Genomic DNA, 21189 nt, shown 5'->3' on the forward strand with positions numbered 1-21189 from the left:
CGATGTCGAAGCAATTCATACAGATGCACATACTTCGACTAAGACTGGTCAAAATTCAGTCACGAATATTAACAATGGGATAATTTGGAACTTTACAAACTAAATTAAAGTATCTGCATATTGCTGTTTACATTATCATAGACCCAATTATTGTAATGCATTATTTTTCAAGGGGCAAGATTTAATATATCTGTAATTAGGAAGTTACTTTGTTTAGGATTATAGGAGATTTACTAGTTCGGGGAAGAAACTTTCGATGTGATAGGAAATAGACTTGTAGAGTTAAAAAGAATACTGTTTGAGAGACAGTTTGAGATAAACACTGCATCACAAGACATGACCATTGGATATCTGCTATTCTATGTCAATGAATAATGAAAACTATGTTGACTGTTGACACTCATATTTGGCCGATGTAAAGGTTTGAATGATGATCCGTAATTGAATTCATGACTTTGAATGTCATGTTCACTCAAGAGAATCAGTTAGGTTATCCAAAAAGCGAAAGACTGATATTCATCCCAGTAATAAAGGAATAATCTACATTAGCAATGATAACCGTCTCTGACTCTTTTACCAGGTGTGAGTCTCTGTAATCCGTATTAAGCTATAGTGTTTGCGCGAGGGCTAGCTTTTACAACGAAGCAGTTCAAATTGACCCAGTTGTGACAGGGACTGAATATGTGACCTGTCGGTTGAAAATCCATTGATTCAATCATTGAGTCAGCTGCTCAGTCATCATCAGTTCGCTATTGGGATGATAAAAGTTTCATAAGCTTTGAAATACAGGATGTAAATGTAGCTATAAGTCTTGACTTAAAAAACGCTAGAACACTGTAGATTTACTTCCTCCAAAGTTTTTCGTTTGTGGTAGTCAATTTAAAAAGATTTCACATTCTTTGAAGTTATTTGGAGTTGTATTTGCCAATTTACTAAGACCCCATTTAGAAAGAAACTTAGTATCTAGTACGATGTTAATGCACAAGTGTTATTCTAGCTTCCGGACAGACTAGTTTATTCATTCCTCTTGAGTCACATTTGACCATGTTAATTACTCGCTTATCAGCCTTGCATGTCTTTACGTAAGCGTATGTGTGTATCGATTACCCTATTCATCATATGTCTTCGCCTTATTTTCATCTAACTATAAATATTGAGTCACGCTTTAGCAAAGCTAGTTAGCTCACTCACCTTCTCCCCCTCGCTTTTCTGTTTTCAATTCTGAGTGCCTGTCTGGATAAACGAGTGATTGAAATAAATTCATTCAACTCAACCCGTATGTGACTTCTTATTACTGCCGTCACACAAACCAGGTTAGCCTACGTAATATTCGGAGTTAAATGGAAGATTATGTTCATAACACCTTCATACAACCATCGAAATCGGATTCAGATCAAAGGACAAAGAAAGATGTACTCAGGCAGCTGGCTTTTGATTTATTTTAGACGCGGTTATTCTTAGGCGTATCGGAAAAATTTACATTAAGTTGGTGACTGACATTTCCAACCTGTTTTAAAAATGATTAATTTCTCAAGTCTTTCTCCGTCTTCTTAAAGTATGTAGTAGTCTCGTATTAAGATTCCATATCTCAGTTATGGCGTCCTATCATCTTACTTTTTTGTAGGACTGATCCCCTCTGATTTCATCGCGGAAATATTCTCAAACTCTGGTAGAATAAACACACTTTCCTCACAGAGTGGCCAAAGCATAAAAATCTCTACCTTAGTAAATGGCACTAGATTTAGTGGCGATTTGTTTGAGAAGCACTTTCAAGAATTAGTACTGTCTAATCCAACTGCTATCATTATTATTGAGCACTCAAGCTAGTAGGCCATATAAAAAGACATTTTATATTATGTTAATCATGTCGAGGTGCCTACTGGTAAAATTGTACTGTGTATGATGTATAATTAACTCTGGTCAGAAAATAGCAAGTATTGGATTCCAAATCAGTAGTTTATCAACAACATAACAACCACGGAACGTGAAATTCAAGTTAGGCTGAAGCTAAGGGCATGAACGAAGGAGTAATTACCAGCTAGAATGCAACGTGTCTATAGACGTAAAGTCCATGATGACAACTATGCTTGCACTTTATAGTTAGAAAATAATTATTCAATTTCTTGTGAAAATATTCATTTTTAGATTTGAGGAGTGAAATTATGATGATTAGGAGTATTTGAATTATAGTACGAACTAAGAATCCCAGAAATAACGTAGTCGGATCAAGAAGTAGTAAATGAGCACGAACGAATGTACTGTATTTGGAATTCGAAATCAAGCATTCAACAAGTACAAAGGAATCATTAGTTCATTCAAACACCACAGAAATTCACCAAATGACGATATCATCCTGATATGAAAAAGGCATTTAAATAAATAGAGACAAAGAGCTTATAATTGATTTATTCTGGATGTATATATTTCTTGTAACCTGTGGTCAGCCATATTTGAGAGTGAGGATATAATTCAACAGTGACCTCTCATTACGGTCATAATATATCAAAGATCTATTGTGTCATTTTGTCCATAAGACCTACAGGTTTCGATTTCTTATTTGAACTCATAAACCATGGGACAAATTTGATGGAATATAAAGGATAAACTTGAAAGCTTTATTCAATTCAACTTGATGACCTATGTCTACCAAGTGAGCAAGAAAAGAACTCTTAATCACTATTACCTGTCCTTTGCTCAACCAAGACGGATACTGTTCTGCTATGCGATGACGGACATGCTAAGCTGTGCGCCCTATATAACTGGCTCCGCAGGAGCAGTTGAATTGGTAAATGAACATGGATGTGGCGAATTCAAGTAATCTGTCTTTGTTAACCGTTCTTATTATGAGGAAGTTGTATTCAAATATAAAACGCAATTTTAAAATGTATTTTATTTATTTGAAACTATTGGTTTCGGATTCTTTTGACTTTTCAACTCTAATCATCAATTCTCTAGTTGGAAAGATTCATTTATCAATTGTGAAGTGACTATCACAACTTAGTAAACGGAAAACGACACTTTTGTAAATCATTTTCTAAATTAAAAAAGTATTAAATTACTAAATTCGATCTAGTCATTGATTAGATGGTGAGTTTTTTTCCACCTAAAAGGAACAAGCTATTGGATGTTTGAATAATCTTCGAAATTCACCCACTTTTCCACCTACATTAAATGAGTGAATCATTCAGTCGAATGGAAAAATGTTATTAGCTTTTATTCTTTTTTATTTTGTTGTTTAGATTTGTACATTTCCGATTACCGATTTAATTTATTCACAATTTTGAATACAACGGCTTGTTACATATTTTTAGCATATAAACTTCAGTTGTTTAACCAAATAGATACTTATCGAGTATTAATGGTATATATATATATATATATATATATATATATATATATATATATATACGCGTAGCAGGATAGTGGGTAAGACAGTAGTTACTAGATATCTAATTTATTTTGCCCAACGGTTATCGATTTAATTTCCTAATCTAACCTTGTGTTTCCATTGTGTTTTAAATAATTGATTCAGGGAAACAAACTAAAAATACATTCAATAAATAAATAAGTTCATAAATAATGAAAGAATAGACCAATTCTTGATGACCTTTTATATTCAATGTTAGCCATGTTTCTATTTGCTTATTTTCTTAACAAAGCAGTAATATTTCAATAAATAACTTTTAAATAGTTAACGCAACAGCAAACATTTTCTATAGTTTATGTCACGAACTGAAATTAGTTAAACAATCATTGAAAATCAAGTTGCACTAGACAGCTGTTTCCTTCTAGTATAGGACTCTTCAACAGCGTACAACCACGGACCACCGAGAATCAGACAAATAACCTTCAAGTTCCATGGTGAACCCCTAAGTTTGAAACCAAGTTAACCAAGATTTATTGGTCAGTATTCCTAACTTCGATCAGTTTGCCATATTGCAAAACCATCTTCCAATACCATTTCTAGGTAAAACTGTCTCATATCTGATATAGTTAAACTTTACTGGTTACAATCTCACTTGAATCATAGAAATTACCTCCCAAATTTAGTCACTAGGAAGCACGTAATTACCACTAGTATAAACAATCAAAATGTGAATTGCTCATTGCAAGAATTAAAGATTTTGTGTTAGATTCACAGTGGTTTGTGGGTGTGCACTGATGAGGAGTCTCATACTAAGACGGTAAACCTGTATATTACATTCTAGTTCCCAACGATTATCTAACTTTATTTCGCAATGTAAACTATAAACAAAGTAATGTTCACCTCAACAAAGTATTTAAATCATCACTGCTAAGGATAAAACTTATTAAAACTACTTCTATAAGACATTTAGACTCATCAATGAATGAGTATTTCTTAATACTGTTACAACTGTTAACAGGTTTACTATTGAACCAATAATAATAATAACAATAATAATAATAATAATAATAAAACTGAACACATCAGATAGTACACAATTTATTCTTCATTTTCTGACATGATATCATAAGATTATTTCATTTTTAATAAGTGAATATAAAAAAAAGCAGTGAACATGCCCTTTGAAAAAAATATACTTCCTTATTACATATCTAATGGAATATTTTTCAGTAGGTGATATAATCACCAAGGCTTTATCTCAGTTAGGGTAAAGTTGAGAATCAAAAAGCATTAAACAGTTATTTTGTTTTAGTATCAGACTCCTAGACAAAGCTCACTTATGACATCAATAAAGATCAAGTCGTGGAAATTACAGATTATGCGGTTTTACTGAAGAGTCCTATACTAAGTAGAAACAACTATCCAGTGAACTCTTTTTTCAATAGTATCTTAAATGAGATCATTCCACACAAAAAATATCACTTATAAATTAAAATAATCTCTACTCAACTCATTAAACCAAGTTATTTTTTGGTAAGCTGAATGATTTCATCTAACATAATGTTTCTATCTTTTAATCATTTGAGAATCTGAGTACCTGTTCATTCCTAGATTCAATCTTTCTTTTTATTATTGTGCTTATTTAAATAACGCAATGAAGAAGGGAAACACATGTCAGTCACAATGACAAAAAAAGAAATTTTCTCTATTTTTCTGTAACTATGATTAGGTGTCATTCCATTCCAATAGTGCTTTTCCTTTAGAAAACAGGTATATGATGTTTAGAATAAATGTGTCACGTTCATTGAATGACATAATTCATTAGTCTTTTTTGTTAGTTTTTTTATAATTAGTTGTACATGATAGAAATATTGATCATCTTGTCTCTGAGCGAAATAATTTTATTTTAGGTGAGTGATAAGATATATATGCTTAGTGGTGACTGGTTTTAAGATTTATTTCCAGTGTATAACCTGTAAAGCTAATCAAGTAGAAAGTGAAGCATTTGACTTGAATATGAAAAGAAGTAATCAAATATTCAGTAGTAAAGCGGCTAGTATAAGTTAATATTAAATTGTAGATGAAAGCACAAAGTCAAAGTAACCCTGATCATTTAATAAAGTTGAAATTTAACTAGCGATGAAATTCAAGACGCGTGTTCCACATCATTTGGGGCTCATCAACTGAACCTCAGTGTTGATTTTTATATTGAAGCTTAAAAACAAAACATTTCAATTCAAACACCCAATATCCACTGAACTACTCAGTTCATATAGCCATTAAATGGTTTAACGAGTATTAGAACATAATTAAGTGTTTGTAGAATCACATAGCTATTATTCATTACTGAAATCAATCGTTCTCTTATGCCTTATGAACACCCTTATTGAGTTCCTTCAATATTTTTATTTAAACATAAGTTTTGTTAGGGTCGGATTGTGTCTAGGAATCTAATCCAGAAAAGACGTTTCAGCGTATTCATTTTTAATACTATGGTGAATAATAGTTGGTTGTAAATTGTCGAACATTGGTCACGAGATGTCTGGAACAATTTCTAAGGCTTCTTCTGATGAGGAATAAGCAGAAAAATGGTGTAGTTTTTGTGTTGATCCACATGATGAATGTTATTTAGAACTATATTTGTCTTAATAGAAGTTAAAAATGAGTAGGGTAATGGGATTATTTGATTGGATTAGAAGTTCGGGGCATTTCGATCTGACAAATGAGCGTGATTTTACACCAAACGATCATGATTTTGTTCTCTATTTTCTATTTCTAAATGCTAGTAGAACATTATTGACCAAGTAGCAGCGGAGTCATTAGGCCAGCTGGCACATTACAAAACACTTTCGAGACTAGGGACAATTGGTAGGAAATTACTAACAAGAATTACATGCTAGCTAATATGATTTATTAGTGAGACCATCTATCACATAGGGTTCCTACTACGGCTGAGTGATAACGTTTTTATAACGACACTGGATTCGAATGTCCCTTTAATTATTAGATCCTTTGAGATTGTAGTAACCAGTACTAACCAGTTCAAACACTAAATCCATAACTCCCTGTTCATTAATTTCAGATATAAGTGATACCAGTCTTTTTCATGAAGACTGTCATAGTGAGTGATGACCTAGTTTGAAAAGTTTTTATAGTGTTATTTTCCTCAGTGTATTTTATGTAGACCAATTTTGTTATAATTATCATAAGTATTTATTTCATTGGTGATGGTAATCTATTTCTTATTTCAAGTAGTAACTTTTATACTTAAAAGCTACATCAAAAAATTCTTGTTCCATCATAGTATCAAATGTAATTAACAAAAGATTACATCACGTTAATGTCAATCTAATTTTTAAATCTACATTATGTAAATGACTTCCGCCAGATAGATGAAACTAACTTAGAAAAGAAACGCTAGTCGCATTTTAAAACAGTAGTATTCAGTTGTATGGTATTTTACCATTTATTACCTACGAAATCATGTTACAAAGGGAAGCAACAGACAATGGATATTACGAATAAATTTCGTTGACCGATAGAGGACAAAATAGATTTTCTTCAGTTCCAAAGAAGGAAAAAATTTGTCCTTATCACTAAATCTAATATCGGTATGTCATCAAACATGAATCCTTTTACTTTTTCACTGATCAAAAGTATAAATTAATAATAGCCATTTCCAACTAGTTAAGTCAGTAAGAGACTGGCGAGTGTCGTTGAAATCATGAATTAATAAAAGTTAGACCAACATTGAAAACTTGGAAGCGCTAGATGGCCGTTTCACCCAAGTATGGGACGCCTCAGTGGTGAATCCACCAAAGTACTACACCTTTGCTTGCAAACGTTTAACCTCTGGATCGCTGACCCAGCATAAAACGGTTTTAACGTCTGACTCCAACCAATTTATGACATTGCGTAACCATCTTCTAATGCCTTAGATGGGTACCTGCATCACGTTATCTAACCATTCAAACACTTCTCAACTATTATAAATTTTCTGATTTCCAAAAGTAAATTTATTTTGCAAAATACATCATACCTAATACAAGTTTGCACACCATTCAGTTGAGAGAACCGAAGTAAATGGACTAAGGTTTAGAAATGTAAATGAGCAGTTTAATCTCCAGAAACCATACTTTCCAGTGTACGATGAAATATTTTTTTTAAAACACGGCACGAGCCCTCTTTTTTTTCTATTTTTAGAAGAATCTACTGAATTTGTACTCTTATTTACCTCATAGGAAATCATACATGTGTCTACAGGATACCATACGCAACGTAGGACTGTGAACAATACTTTTCCATACATTCTTAAACCTCATATCAATAAATTAAGATACAGCTAACCCTGTTGGTAATAAGGACTACACAACTAGTAAGTGAAATGGAAAAATGATTAGGATGTTAAATATTCCACACAGGTGAGCATACATAACCGAAATAATACGTCTTAATTTCCTATTATATTATCACGCTCGAAATTCTAATTCTTGTTAATCCATTGATTAGCACATGTAATCATACATGTCACTTACGTGAGTAATTACATAATCTCTTCGATTAATGACTAGAACTAGGTTTAGCATCCTTAGTTGGATATGTTTATTCAATAAAATTATAATGCTTATTTCAATCACCACAATCACTCTTACACTGTTGTTCAGTGTCTTTTATAAAGAATTTAACAGTATTTAGGGGCTGTCAAAAAGAAAGAGTTCATCGTTTGTGTGTGGGCTGCAATACTGCCCGGGTGCCCAAACCGAAGCAGGTGGTTATCTTAGGGGGCCACTCCCCGAGCCTTTGACCTAAAGGTCTAACCCACAAGACAGTGGAGCATCGTAAGGAGATGCAGTCCCATGGTAGCGGGTGACCGAAAATTGGTTCATACGCCATTTGTTCCCGCAGGATACTGGAGCCCATGTGCACCATTGGTTTGTGGTCCGGTTAAAGCGCCGGACATTCGCTTTTCGTCCTCTCATTTTCGTAAACAACACCCCCGCCACGAGAAGGCAATGAGTAAGACTTCCCTGGCAGAGGCTGTATACGCGCGGCCGTGTGAGAGTATTTCGAGAGGGAGAGCGGACTCACCCCACTCTCGGCCGTACCAGGGCATTCGGGGGCAGTGCATGACATGGTGTCGTGGCATGAAAGAAAGCTGCAAAGGACTGGCTTGTGTTGGTCCTTCACGACTCCCTGGTTGGGGTCTGAGAGATGGTGCTACACAGTGGCTAGAGACGTTATCAGATATGGTTCAGAATAGAAGCCAGTGGCGATCATGCTGTAACCTTCTTTTACTTTCTTCATAAAAAGTGGTTCTGTCTCCCTTACCTGAAAGATTTCTTCCGATTGTACCTTTGCGTTCCCTGATTACTAGCACATTACCTTACACCAATCTCTTCGTTATTATTCTCTTTTTTTTGCTGCGCTCCTTGGCTTTTTTTTCTTTCTTCGTATTCCTCTCGAATTTTCATTGTTTTGTGTGGCGCATATATACTGGCGCTCTCTTGTACCAATATTCATGTGTCCAAATAAATAAATAAATAAATGTCAAAAAGAAATGTCTCATATCTTGACTCATATTTATAGTCTTATGACAAGTATTACAACGCGGGTAAACGAAAGACACCACCTATTCTGCTGGTGAGATAATATTAAATAAGAAACACTTAATCGATAATTATGAGTGGTGCTGATTTCTCATAAGAAAGTCTCACCTTGATAACAGAAACTCTTAGTGTATATGACAATTAACAAAACTACGATACTCTTTCTCAAGTCATATTTTACTGTAGACAGTTGATTTACAAATGAATATACTATCAAGAATACAGGTACTTAATTTCAAAAGCAGTAGTGAGGAAATATTGTCTATGATAAACTAAGATGGTTAATGCTTTGTCTTCTAACTTTAAAAACCTAACAAATAACCTTGTACTTGGAAATCCTATGGTAACATTTAAACAAAAAAGTGGTACTAAGTAGAAAATAAACCAACTGATCCACTCAACTGGTACTTGGGTATTAGCTACACTTTAACTGTGAACACTAATGACACTACACTTTTGCCTAAACAGAAGAGATGGGAATGAAGCTTCAACCTTAAACTTAATGGCTGAAAGTCGAATGCCTTTAGCACTAAGACGATGCTTCAAATATAGAGATTTAATGAACGATTACGTAAAAGCAATACGATTTCTTATTTTCACTTTCAACGTACTCGCATGGCTTTTAGGTTAAATAAAGCTACTTAAACTATGTACGCTAAAGTATTAATAAAAATATAACTCAACAGCAAGAAATCATGTGAAACAGTTTGGACAAAAGTGTGGCAATAACTAGAAGTGAATCAATGCACTAAATAATTTCTTTGGAAGTATACTTGAAGTTGTTTCTTAATAATGCATACCCAAAGAATTCTACACTTTTAGAATACCCCCAAAGAGCTCAAAAAAGGATTTACGACAACAATCTCGTTGTAATAATAAACATTTATCGTCAGTAAAATTAATATTGTATATATATGTACATGGTTTCATTTATACGGAAAATGTATTGAAATTAATGAAATGTTTCACAAGAAAAAATACGTTCGTGCTCATATAGTCTAGTAAATTAACTTTTTGATGTATAGTTTACACAGTTTTGTTAGACTTTAGAGGAGGCCATATTGCTTCCATTAGATATATTCAAATTCCCAAGTGCCTCGATCGTCTCTGAAACTTGGAGATTGTTGGAAGGTAAAATATTAGTAACATCTAATTTCTCACTTGACAACTGCGGACTGTGGCATCCAGAGTCTGGAATGTCCCCTTTCTGTTTCGAAACAGGTTTTTCCAAAGTATTACTGTTACTGAGACTTTCATATTTAGTCCACTTTCCTTTACTTTGACGAAATGAAACCTGTAGTCGCCTACCAGATAAAAGTGATCCGTTCATTATATCTATAGCGTTTTGGGCACTTTGAAAATTACTATACGTAACGAAACCGAAGTTTCTGGAGGAGTTTGTTTTGTAATCTTTCGGTATAGAAACATTTAAGATTGGTCCAAACTGCGAGAACAGAACAAATATTTGTGCTTCAGTCATGTTTCCAATATTATATATGTATACAGATGTAGATTCGTTTTTGTCAATTTTAGTGGATTTCGGTCGACCGAAATGAGAAAAGTCGTTTGATTGCTTACAAGTTACATCAGATATCTTAGTAGGTAAATTAGATTGTTGCTGACTTGAAGCAGGATAAAATGTATTTTGAACGTTGGTAATTATAGGACAACCTTGGACTGAATTTCCATAACTTTCCAACTGATTTGTACATAAAGTATTCAAAGGGATTTGGTTAAGATAGTTCTGTTGAAGAGGTAGCCAAAGATTTGGATAAGGTTGTTGTGAGTAGAAGTAAGGGGCCAAGTAACCAGAAGTTACATTTAAGGCAGAAGAGGGGTTCTGATACTCAGTATTGGGATAATCATTACTCCATAACAGACCCTGTGGATTTAGTTGTGGTTGGATAACAGGAGACTGCAATAGTGACCCCTGGACAGACTGGGCCAATGCTGTACATAAATTGTTAGGAATGTAAGGTAACTGTGGACAGGAGGGTGTATAAACTTCAGGAACTGGAGGCTTTGATTGCGATAAGTGAGCAGACAACTGACCGTTTCGCAGATTTTGTTGATGCAAAAATGGTCTTCTGAAGTTGTTCCTGGATTTTGTCAAACTAACCGATTGTCGATAAGGTGGAGTGGCAAACTTTATAGACAACATCTGATTATCTGTAGATCCAGGCCAGATACGTGCATCTAGAGAACGCTTTGCTGCTTCGGCATCAGCAGGATTCTCGAACAGTACGTAGGCACTCCCCTTAGAAACATTCGTATCGTGATCACGCAATATACGACACTGAACAATAGGACCAAACTGTCCGAATTCTGTTGTCAAATCGTGTTCGGTGAGTGTAGGTGGAAAATTTTTAACGTATAAATTTGAGCTTTGACAAAGTCGTCCTTGCAGCTTAGCTAGTGAAACTTTCAGAATCTTATCGGCGATTCGGTAACCATTAAAGCGTGTGATAGCCTTATGAGCAGAGTCGGAATCTTCATACTCACAAAACCCAAAGCCAAAGCTGGACCCACTATTTCGGTCTCGAATTATCCGGCAAGTTTTAATGGCACCAACAGATGAGAACAAGTTGGTCAAATCAGCATCTGTAATTGATGTTGGAATGTAGTTGATGATTAGGTTTCGATCATGATATACAACCATCTTCGGAGCTGAAATAGGGAAAACTATTATTTAGTTTTAAACGGATAACATAACGAAAAGGTGGAAATGAGATGATGGATTGAAACCAATACTTTGAAATAATTATGTTCTGTGTAACTTTGCTGTTTTCAATTTTACGGCTTTTTATCCAGCTTACCTACGCTGGATTTCGAAAGGCAGAAGTTTCAGCTTATATAAAGTTTACAAGCACATATGTAAATTTACAGTAGACGTTAGTTTGCTTCAAAAGTTTTCGTTTTTGTAGTGCTAACAGTACAGAGGACAAGTCTATACCGATTCGTCCAAATTGTTTCAAACTAGATGATATATTTGTTTGTAAAGGAGTCTATTTGAAATATGAGTTTCAAATGAATGACGCTACTCTCCCGTCGATAATTTTAGTCGGTTATAACGGTCTTGATATATAAACTATGTTACTTCAGACTTTAAATAAGGTTTCAAAGACCAGAAGACTGCACTCCGAATAGATGCATCAAGGTACATCGCAAATCGTCCGGTTGCTATACCAACGCTCACTCAAGAATCGCATTCAAAGACTGGTTACTATTCCTAAGAACACTTAAATCAGTGAATTGTGATTAGGTCGTCAGGGTTCTTATTGCTGAGATCCAAGCTTTAGATCTACTTTACTTAAATGGTTTGGTAAGCCAGGTACCAAAGCTAGTATTTAAACAACGTGGGGTATAACATTAAATATGTAAATTCTCACCTAGTTACTGAGCTTTATTTTCGAATAACATTCAAATTTTCAACATAGCGTTTACACACAAGTTGATCTGAAAGTTTCGACTTGAAAAGGTTTTAGCATTGGCGAAGTGTAGTATGAACATTTGCATTTGGATACGTGACTATACTAGTCGTTTTGCTGCTTTGGAGGTGTAAATGTTAAAGACTTGAACACACTATCTAAATTAGTTCTGGCTTAATAATCCCGCTGTAGTTGCAAAAGTTATTCAGACATGATGGAATTTCAAACGCGTATCGTAGTTCGTCTAGAACAAACATAACATTGACTACTTGCTTGATCTACCTCGCAGTATGGCTTTCTAACCTCCCGATGAGCATTTTTGAAAACTGTCGCTGTCTTTCGATTAGCTTTTCAAAGTATTTAATAACAATTTAATTTATTTTGACGTTACTATCATTAATTATTATTGTTAAGATGTCGATAACTTATGGTTCTAAGTTAGCAATTGACAAGGTCACCTGTCTATATAAAGATTTCTAAGTGTCGGGCAGAGGTAACACCTATAACGTCTATATCCACTGAATTCTGAGTGATCAAAGTTACCACCGTTTAAGAGGAAAACCACCCCAACCAACTAATAAAGGGGAAAATGCGTTGGAAACAATGGGTCGTCGACTTATATCTCAAAAGAAATACTAGGTAATTAAAATTTGACGGAGTACGACATCGCGTATATGTAATGTGCAGACAATATTAAAGTGAGTCCGGTAAGTTAATCACAAATCTAATATAGAATTACAAATCTCAGTGACATTTGAAAACATGAGAACATAAACTTTAATACTGCATGCAATTCTTGATTTCAACACATTTGACTGGCACATGGTCTGAGTGGAAGGAAATATTTTATGGGAGATGAACAGTTGTTATACATACCAATATGTTATAATACATACAGACCTCAAGAAAATACGTGGTGTCAAAACGTGGCTTTAGTCGTAATCCCGCCTTCATGTAAGGTCATTATCATAATATCCAATATATCAACCACCTATTTGACGAGCTAGTCTGGACCAGTTAATTTTTTTGCCCCTGCTACCTTCTTCAGTACACTCAGAGATTAACAAGTATAATACTTCTCAGAAATAGTCAGTACAGAATGCTATCATTACCGCTTTTGACAGTGAATTCCATGGTTCATAGACTTAATCACTAAAAATTCAAGACCTTGCTTTCTTCTATCACATGCCAGGGTGGTGTCCACTTTTATATAGTTTGGTACTGAAGTGTATCAGTGGTGTGTGGAAATTTCAAGGATTATAAGACCCATTATACATCTTGATAATGGCCTTACTTAGTTTCTGTACCTCACTAAATAAAGATTTAATGACACAAAGCCAGACTGTAGCGGTAAGTAAATCCCCAAAATAAATAGCTCTGTAAGTTTTCGACATTGGATGCTGACCACATTAGTTCTAAGGGGCTCACCTAGCTGAAAGCGCTCAGTCATACACCCTCACCAGATCACGAGTGGGAACGCCGTGCTCAACAACCCCTGCAATCGCTAGCCAGATTATATCAGACGATCCTCGATATATTGATAGTCTATCAAATATATCTTTGAACCTCCCCGCTTCTGTCTTTTGATTTCACCTGGTGGGTACGATTCAAGTGGAAAGTGTTACTGGTTAAAGCGTTGTCAAACTCCGGATACCCGTGGCATCTTCAAGACTATTAGCGTTTTTGCTTGAGCAAACTACTCTTGAGAGAACAATATCATTCTTCAGGTAAAAATATATGGTGGATGACCATTTTTGAAATGACGTCCAGTGAAATATTACTGAGTCCTAGACAAATCATTTTTTGCTGTTTGTATGAACTAATGATTCATTTGTACTTCAGGACTGCATGATATCGAATTCCCGATAAAATACATTCGTTCGTGCTTATCTAGTACTTCTTGATCCGACTACGTTATTTCTGGGATTCTTAGTTTGTGCAATAATTCAAATACTTTTATTTATCACACTGGCTTCGCGATGGAGCCTGTGAGAGAACGGTTGGACATACATTGAGATTTTTATGCCTTCGAGGATTACATGGAAAGGTTGGAAATCTAGGCTATGACCAAAGAGGTTGACGATGTTAATATTGTGGCTCATTTCCTTACATTCATCGGAAAGGAAGCATACTTTTTATTAAAAACCCTGGCGTTTCTACAAAAGCCTATTTCACGTCCTTATTCAACTCTCAAGGAACTACTGCTAGACCATGCACAGTATACGAATTTTGAATAGAGCAAAAGAGGAAAATTTCACAAAATAATTCATCAAGACATCAAAGATTCTGGGACATTACTACGTGGTATGGCGGTATGGCAACCTGGACCGATGCATACATGCGCCTGACCCTACGTTGTAGCTGACTGACATTACTACGTCATCCTAATCCAATGCGTACTCAAGTTTATGCAGATAATCCATTGAGTTGCGATGCGTGTCACAAAGATTATCACAATTGTTGTAAATGTTTGTCCTGTGGCAAGATTCACTCATTTAATTCATGTGTATTTAGTAATTATAAAAGCTTTAAATGTGGTGTGATTGGATACATTCAGCCATTTTGTAATACTGCTCTTCATTTCGCTGCAATCAATACTAAGTTTTGTAATTCTGATCTTTTTAAGTTGAGCGTTTCTAATGATCATTTGTCTTTATCTGCGGCTTTAAAAAACAGTATAGAGTCGTTTAACAGTCCAGAATTAGATGAAACTCAGAATAATTGTGAAAAAAAGTTGCTAATCAGTCAAATTCTTATAAAATATCCCATCTTATTGTACCAGATATAGTTTATCCTAACGATACACATATTTCTGATGAAATTTCCTACAAATCTGAGGAAAATATGTTGAGTGAATCTAGTCATGATCGAAAACATGATGCGGTTTTGATATATGCTGATTATTTTAATGATTCATTGTTCTTTAATGAAATTCTTAGTGAATTTGAGGAAAATATTTCAGAAAAATTGAACTCTGATGTCATATCAAATGTCATTTGTCCTCACAGTGGATTTATCCCTAGTGATATCCCTAATATATGTGACAAATATGTTCCGAATGAGTCGAGTTCAAGTCACATTCCTGATGTTATTGTATCACAGGTGGGATATTCTCACAATCAATGTATGTTGAGTAGAATCCCTAGTCAGTCGTATGATCAATCAGAGGGAATAGAAAGTTATCCCGAAATAGTCCGAAAACCAGTTTACCCAGATATGAAGTTTGCACAGGCAGGAAATCCAAATTCAAGATTATCTTAATGAGTATGAGGCAGAGGCATATTTTCCATTTAATTGTTTTGCAGGCGAATCAAACCTAGATGGATCTCATGTGTTAATAACACATATCAATGCAGACTTATCTGTTTTAGTGGCCCGTGGATCTGACTCCTATTTAGATTGTATGGATGTTTGCTATCGCCGATTCTCGTATATCATCGTCGACTTTAATCACGTTAGTCAATAACGGAATCAAATAAGTCAAATAACGAGAATGGCCTTTGAATACATATACTTTGTATATAAGGTGAATGGAATAGCAGGAAGAGAAGCGATGCAGAGTGGAGATGGCGGGTAAGCCAACTCATTTTTAGTCAGGCGTTAATCAATATTTATAGGCAGACAAAATAAGCTACAGACATGTGATGAGACATGGGATAAGAAGTGTACACACATATACGCTCATATAAAAACAATGAAGACTGGTAAGCGAATAACTAACAAGGTCAACATATGACTCAAGTAGAATGAATAGATTGGTCTGTCCGAAAACTAGAATAAGGTATATGGGCTTAAAATAATAACTGACACTACACTGTGTATCCTAATATAAAAAGCAAAAGGAATGTATATCATATTTTTTATGCAAGTCAAATTCACATGATGGGATGCCTCAAATTATGTGCCAGTGTGTATCCCTAAATACTCACATAAAATAATCGAAGCGTGAGATATCAGATAATGCAAATTTGAAAAGTCAAATTGGTCATAACATTGCGACGTTAGGACCCCATATTATTTCGTGGTGGATGATAGTTTTGGAAAATCTATTATTCAAATTCTAGATATTAGTGGTTTCACTACACAACCGACATGGTGAGTGAATACAATTCCAGGGCTCAGGGGAGTCCGCTCCAACTGCAGTTGTTAATTCTAATACTAGTAACTACATTCTAGATCATACAGAGTCGACATCTAATACACAATAGGAGAGACGCGTGGTAGTCCTAAGGAGAAGTGGCATAATTAGTTGCAGGGATTTGATTCTCATTTAAGTTGAGGCGGATGTGGTGTTTGTGTGAACTAATGATCCCCTTGTACTTGATGACTGTTTGATTTCGAATTCTAGATACAATACGTTCATTCGTGCTCATATAGTTGTTCTTGGTTAAATTGCGTTATATCTGGGATTTTCAGTTTGTACAATAATTCAAATACTTGTAATTATCACACACTTCCACACTAGACGACAAATCCTGAGTTGTTGAGCAACTTATCGAATTTAGTCATGGTAAATGACACCATGAAGTGACAATTCAGGCTAGGTAATGGCCGCAAGATGTGACCTCACGTAAACTAGGATGTCACGCCGTTGCTATCAAACTCCAGTATGTCCGAACCATCCACATGGGTTACCTACCTTGATGATCAGCAACTTTTTTCAGTAATACAGCAATCAGGCTTCCTATGATTTTGAAAATGAAACCGATGACCGAGAACGCAGTGTTAACCACAGATTGCTAACGGAAATTATCACATTGTTATGCCTATGTCATTTCCAAGGGTGAGGAGTGTAATACTGAGATTCTCAACAGCTATCTAACGTTGATACTATTAACAGCCAAGATATTTCAGACGTACTCAACTACCCTGACTTAGCAGCCATTATTCCATCGTGGTTGATAGTGATTGTTACACTGAAAGTAGAAGAATGATGACTTCAGAAATATAGTGAGTAATGAATACATTTACTGTACAGTTAAATATTGTGTGTTGTTTCTCAGCATATCATAGTAATACAGTGTAATCTGTAGCTTCGTAATTCTACGTTGAGTTCTTGGTTGAATCTTGTCGAAGTTCTAGACTTATTGTAATTAGTTCAGTTTCGTTATTTTATTTCAAATTCACTAGCATCTCTACAAACTTTACTCATACCCATTAGCAGTAAACATCCCTTGTTGTTTGGGCGCCGTATTTTAATGTTATGGAAATTTATTCTATCATATATGGCGTTTTCGGTCATGTAGTCTTTCAAATGAAAAGTATTCTAGTTTGCGTTGTCACTGTAAAATTGTCAAATATATGTTTCAACAACTTTATCCATCTTCGCCAGTCTCGAGCTACTGAAACCGATTCACCATCTAGAAATTTCGTTGCATTACGATTACGAATAGGAAAATGCCCTCTACACAGGTGGGGTCGAGCTAATAATCTTAAAAGGTGCACGAAAATGGGTTGTTGGACGGGAGTCTCATGACTCTCAGATCATCGAAGAACCTGCAGGATTATGGTATATTTCGGTATTAGTACTACGTTGATAATAGACCTAATCCTAACATTGTAGATTTGTCATAATGTAATTGATTAATCTATAAGATCTAACGTGAAAGTCACATCACTGCCTACACCAACTCATCGCATCGTAACAAACAATACATGATGAAGAACACATTTAGGCTAGAGATAGAGCAATATGTTTATTATGGATAAAGGATTATGTTACCACAATCAAGAGTGACCACGCCTGCAATGCCGAGCCACGCAGTCTGACCAATTCGAATTAACTGAATTGATTCCTCCCGCCTTCTCCGTCGTTGGGTTTTTCTCTGCGTTAAATGTTGAATATATATTTTCCAGTTTTCCCATGTTCAGCTTTGAGGATTGTGTGGTTAGGGATCAATGCCTCTACAAACTCTTCAAAATAAAGAAAGATAGCAGCGAACGTTATCCAGTGAAACACATACATTAACAACTGTAATGAAAATGATTCACATCAGTTTCTTAATAGACTGCAGTCCTCTAAATTCAATTTCCGTAAAAGTCAATGACAATGGTTCACCCCCACCCGGTTAGATTAAAATCCTGGGCAGAACACTGACAGTTTGACTTCCGTTCATCTTTTAGTATTTCCTCTTTTTGAGCAATCTGAATTGGAGATTGATACTATTGTTTCGGCTCACAAGTAGACCAACAAATCTACATCTAGTTCTTGGAAAGTTCAGTATAATCTTAAAGGAAGGCTTCAAGGACCTATCAGAGTAATGTATCAGTTTACCAGCCAGGGTCTGAGGACTGGATGCAGTCTCATGTAACCGGTCTTGATCTATTCTAAAATAGAGGCCACAAATATACAATTACTTGCCGGAAAATTTCGTGACTTGTCCTTGAAAAAAACGGCTGTCTTCTTATAGACTTTTGATGTGGACTTGCTGAAAATGTGGAGAGGCGAGGAATATTAGCGCTAGACGCAGGGTGGCCTAATAGTGGGCTGAACAGCTTTGACAAAGAGAACGAAATTAAAAAAACAAGCTTCCTGACATTCTTAGAATTCAAGTTAAGGACTTTCGAACCGAAAGCTACATTCACAATGCATCAGCATCATTCCACTCTTCCTAATATGTTTTACTATCACCTATGAAAATAAAAGCGATATTTTCAATGATATTCATCGTCTTTTACGAATTTCTATTCTTCCGTTTCACATTAGTCAATCGTGGAATTTAAATGGCACTTTTTATATCTTTCCCAGTATGTCATGAGGTGAGACGTTTGATGCTGAAGTTTTATTTACATGAAAAAGGCTTGGGGCGCTGTACTTTTACTGTGACATAAAACTAAAGGTCTGTTTCCAAAATGTTAGAAGCTATATTACGCATTGTTAGAACAGATGCCAGGGGGCGATATTATATATTCCAAATCTGATTTTTATCGCGAATGTTTTGTTTCGAAAACTTATGGACAGTAATGTGGCACAAAATAAAATTATGCAGGAGTAAATATCAGTTTAAGTGATTGACTTTAGGCCTACCAGCTATTATGTAAAGTTTCAAACAGAATGGTTATAATTCGGGTAGGCTTGGAATTTCAGGCAATTATTTACAACTGCTGATTGTCTGGTCTGTAAATAGAAGCTGACTAGGGATGAAGGAGCCGCTGGATCTTTATTCAGAGCAAAATATCATGTGATGTGCTGAAGAACAGACATTAATATGGGATAGGTTCAATCATGAGTTTAGACACTAAATATGTGAGTGATGATATGAATTTTTTAGTACATTGATAGAACTATCAAAGGTGTCACATACATTCAGCGCTTAACAATGCCGTCGCTAACAGCACCCTTAAAATCTAGAGTCCCGAACATAAACCAGAAGTCGAGAATGAAAGGGTTTGAAGATATATTTTTTAAAAACAGTTAAGTTATCCGTTAGTCTGTGATTTCAAGTGACTAGATGTTGTGAAATGAAGAAAGAAATCAGGTGGAGAATGTCAAGTTGTTTTTTGAAACAGAATTAGAGTGCCTTAGTAGAGTATGAAGACCATACATTAAATTTATCATTTGCGCATCTTCCATCAATTGTCTCTTACAAACTTCATCTTTCTGTCATCCCTGTTGATGTTTCGATTTTTTTCCGTTTTCTCCTCTCTCCTCTTCAGTTCGATGTCCTCAATTTTCTGATCAGCGTTACGTACTGCTTTTATCTGTCAACATAATTAATATACACTACGGTGGCACGGGACAGTTATCAATGCCTATCAATGGTGATCCAGTATAGATGCTTGACCAAGCGCTTTTGGCTGGGGTTTGTCTGGCAAAAAATGAGGTCAGCACCAATTTTGAAGACTTATTTGACGTGTCCGTAAGATGACACCCTGAAAGATAAACTAGGATGAAGACAGTATACCTGAGCGTAGATAAATGTAGTGAGACATGAGGCTTCTGTATTGATGGGGGAGTGGATGGGCCTGGAGTTGTGTTGTGCAGAGATATGACCACTATGCCTGAACGAAGGCCTCAATCCGACAGTGTCCTTGGAAACCATCAGTGCCAGAATTAGAGTCGAATGACTTTTCGGCTCTCTTCGGGAGAATTACTAATTGTCACAGGTTTTTATGGTGAAAAGGTGAGATAAATTTGCGGAAAACCGACTATTACTCATATTTTCTTAGTCAAGTAAATCATATATCTGATGAATATCGGATTATTTAGTTATTTTCTGTACACGTCCAGGATAACTAGGATAAGACCCTTAGGTTTATTATCGACATTGGATTGGGTCAAACCTCATGAACAGGACCAAAGTCCTCATTTTTTACTCAGAGCTGGTGTTATTTAAACCCGTGGATTTTGTGTGGACAACAATCGTATGTTATAAAGAAATAGTGACAAAGTTTGAGGAACTAAGACGATTGTTATCCCGAGATCACGGATTTATTAAACTCGTCATCATGGTGTAAATGACATACAAAGTGCCTACGAACATAGAACAAACTCCTATTATTTATTAGTTATATCATAACATAAAGGACACCCAATCATTTCAATATCTGACGTTTGGACTATTAGTTCACAGTGTTACTTTTTCCACTGAATAATCAACTTTTGTGGCATACAGCCGAAGAAATGGTTTTAGTGGGATCAAGACCTACTTTTATCAAAGAAAGTGAACGAGCTGGAAATATTCCGAAGGAAAGCTGCACTAGGTTTTTGAACCTTCAGCTAACAGACTCAAAATTTGAATATAAAAAAATAGTTGTGAATAATGGGACTAATTTCCTGATCTTATTA

General features: G+C 35.3%; 1 protein-coding gene across 1 annotated transcript; it reads right to left on the minus strand.

Annotated features, from left to right (window-relative positions):
* Positions 1 to 9838: 9838 nt before the first annotated feature.
* On the minus strand, positions 9839 to 13558 carry MS3_00006769 (uncharacterized protein). Its single transcript, XM_051215001.1, has 2 exons — positions 13302 to 13558; positions 9839 to 11640 (listed from the first exon to the last, which is right to left on the minus strand). The coding sequence occupies exon 2, from the start codon at positions 11630 to 11632 to the stop codon at positions 10013 to 10015; it is 1620 nt and encodes a 539-aa protein (XP_051068188.1). The 5' UTR covers positions 11633 to 11640; positions 13302 to 13558; the 3' UTR covers positions 9839 to 10012.
* Between the last annotated feature and the right edge of the window lie 7631 nt (positions 13559 to 21189).

Source organism: Schistosoma haematobium, chromosome 2 (assembly GCF_000699445.3).
Source record: "Schistosoma haematobium chromosome 2, whole genome shotgun sequence".
Taxonomy (NCBI): Eukaryota; Metazoa; Platyhelminthes; class Trematoda; order Strigeidida; family Schistosomatidae; genus Schistosoma; species Schistosoma haematobium.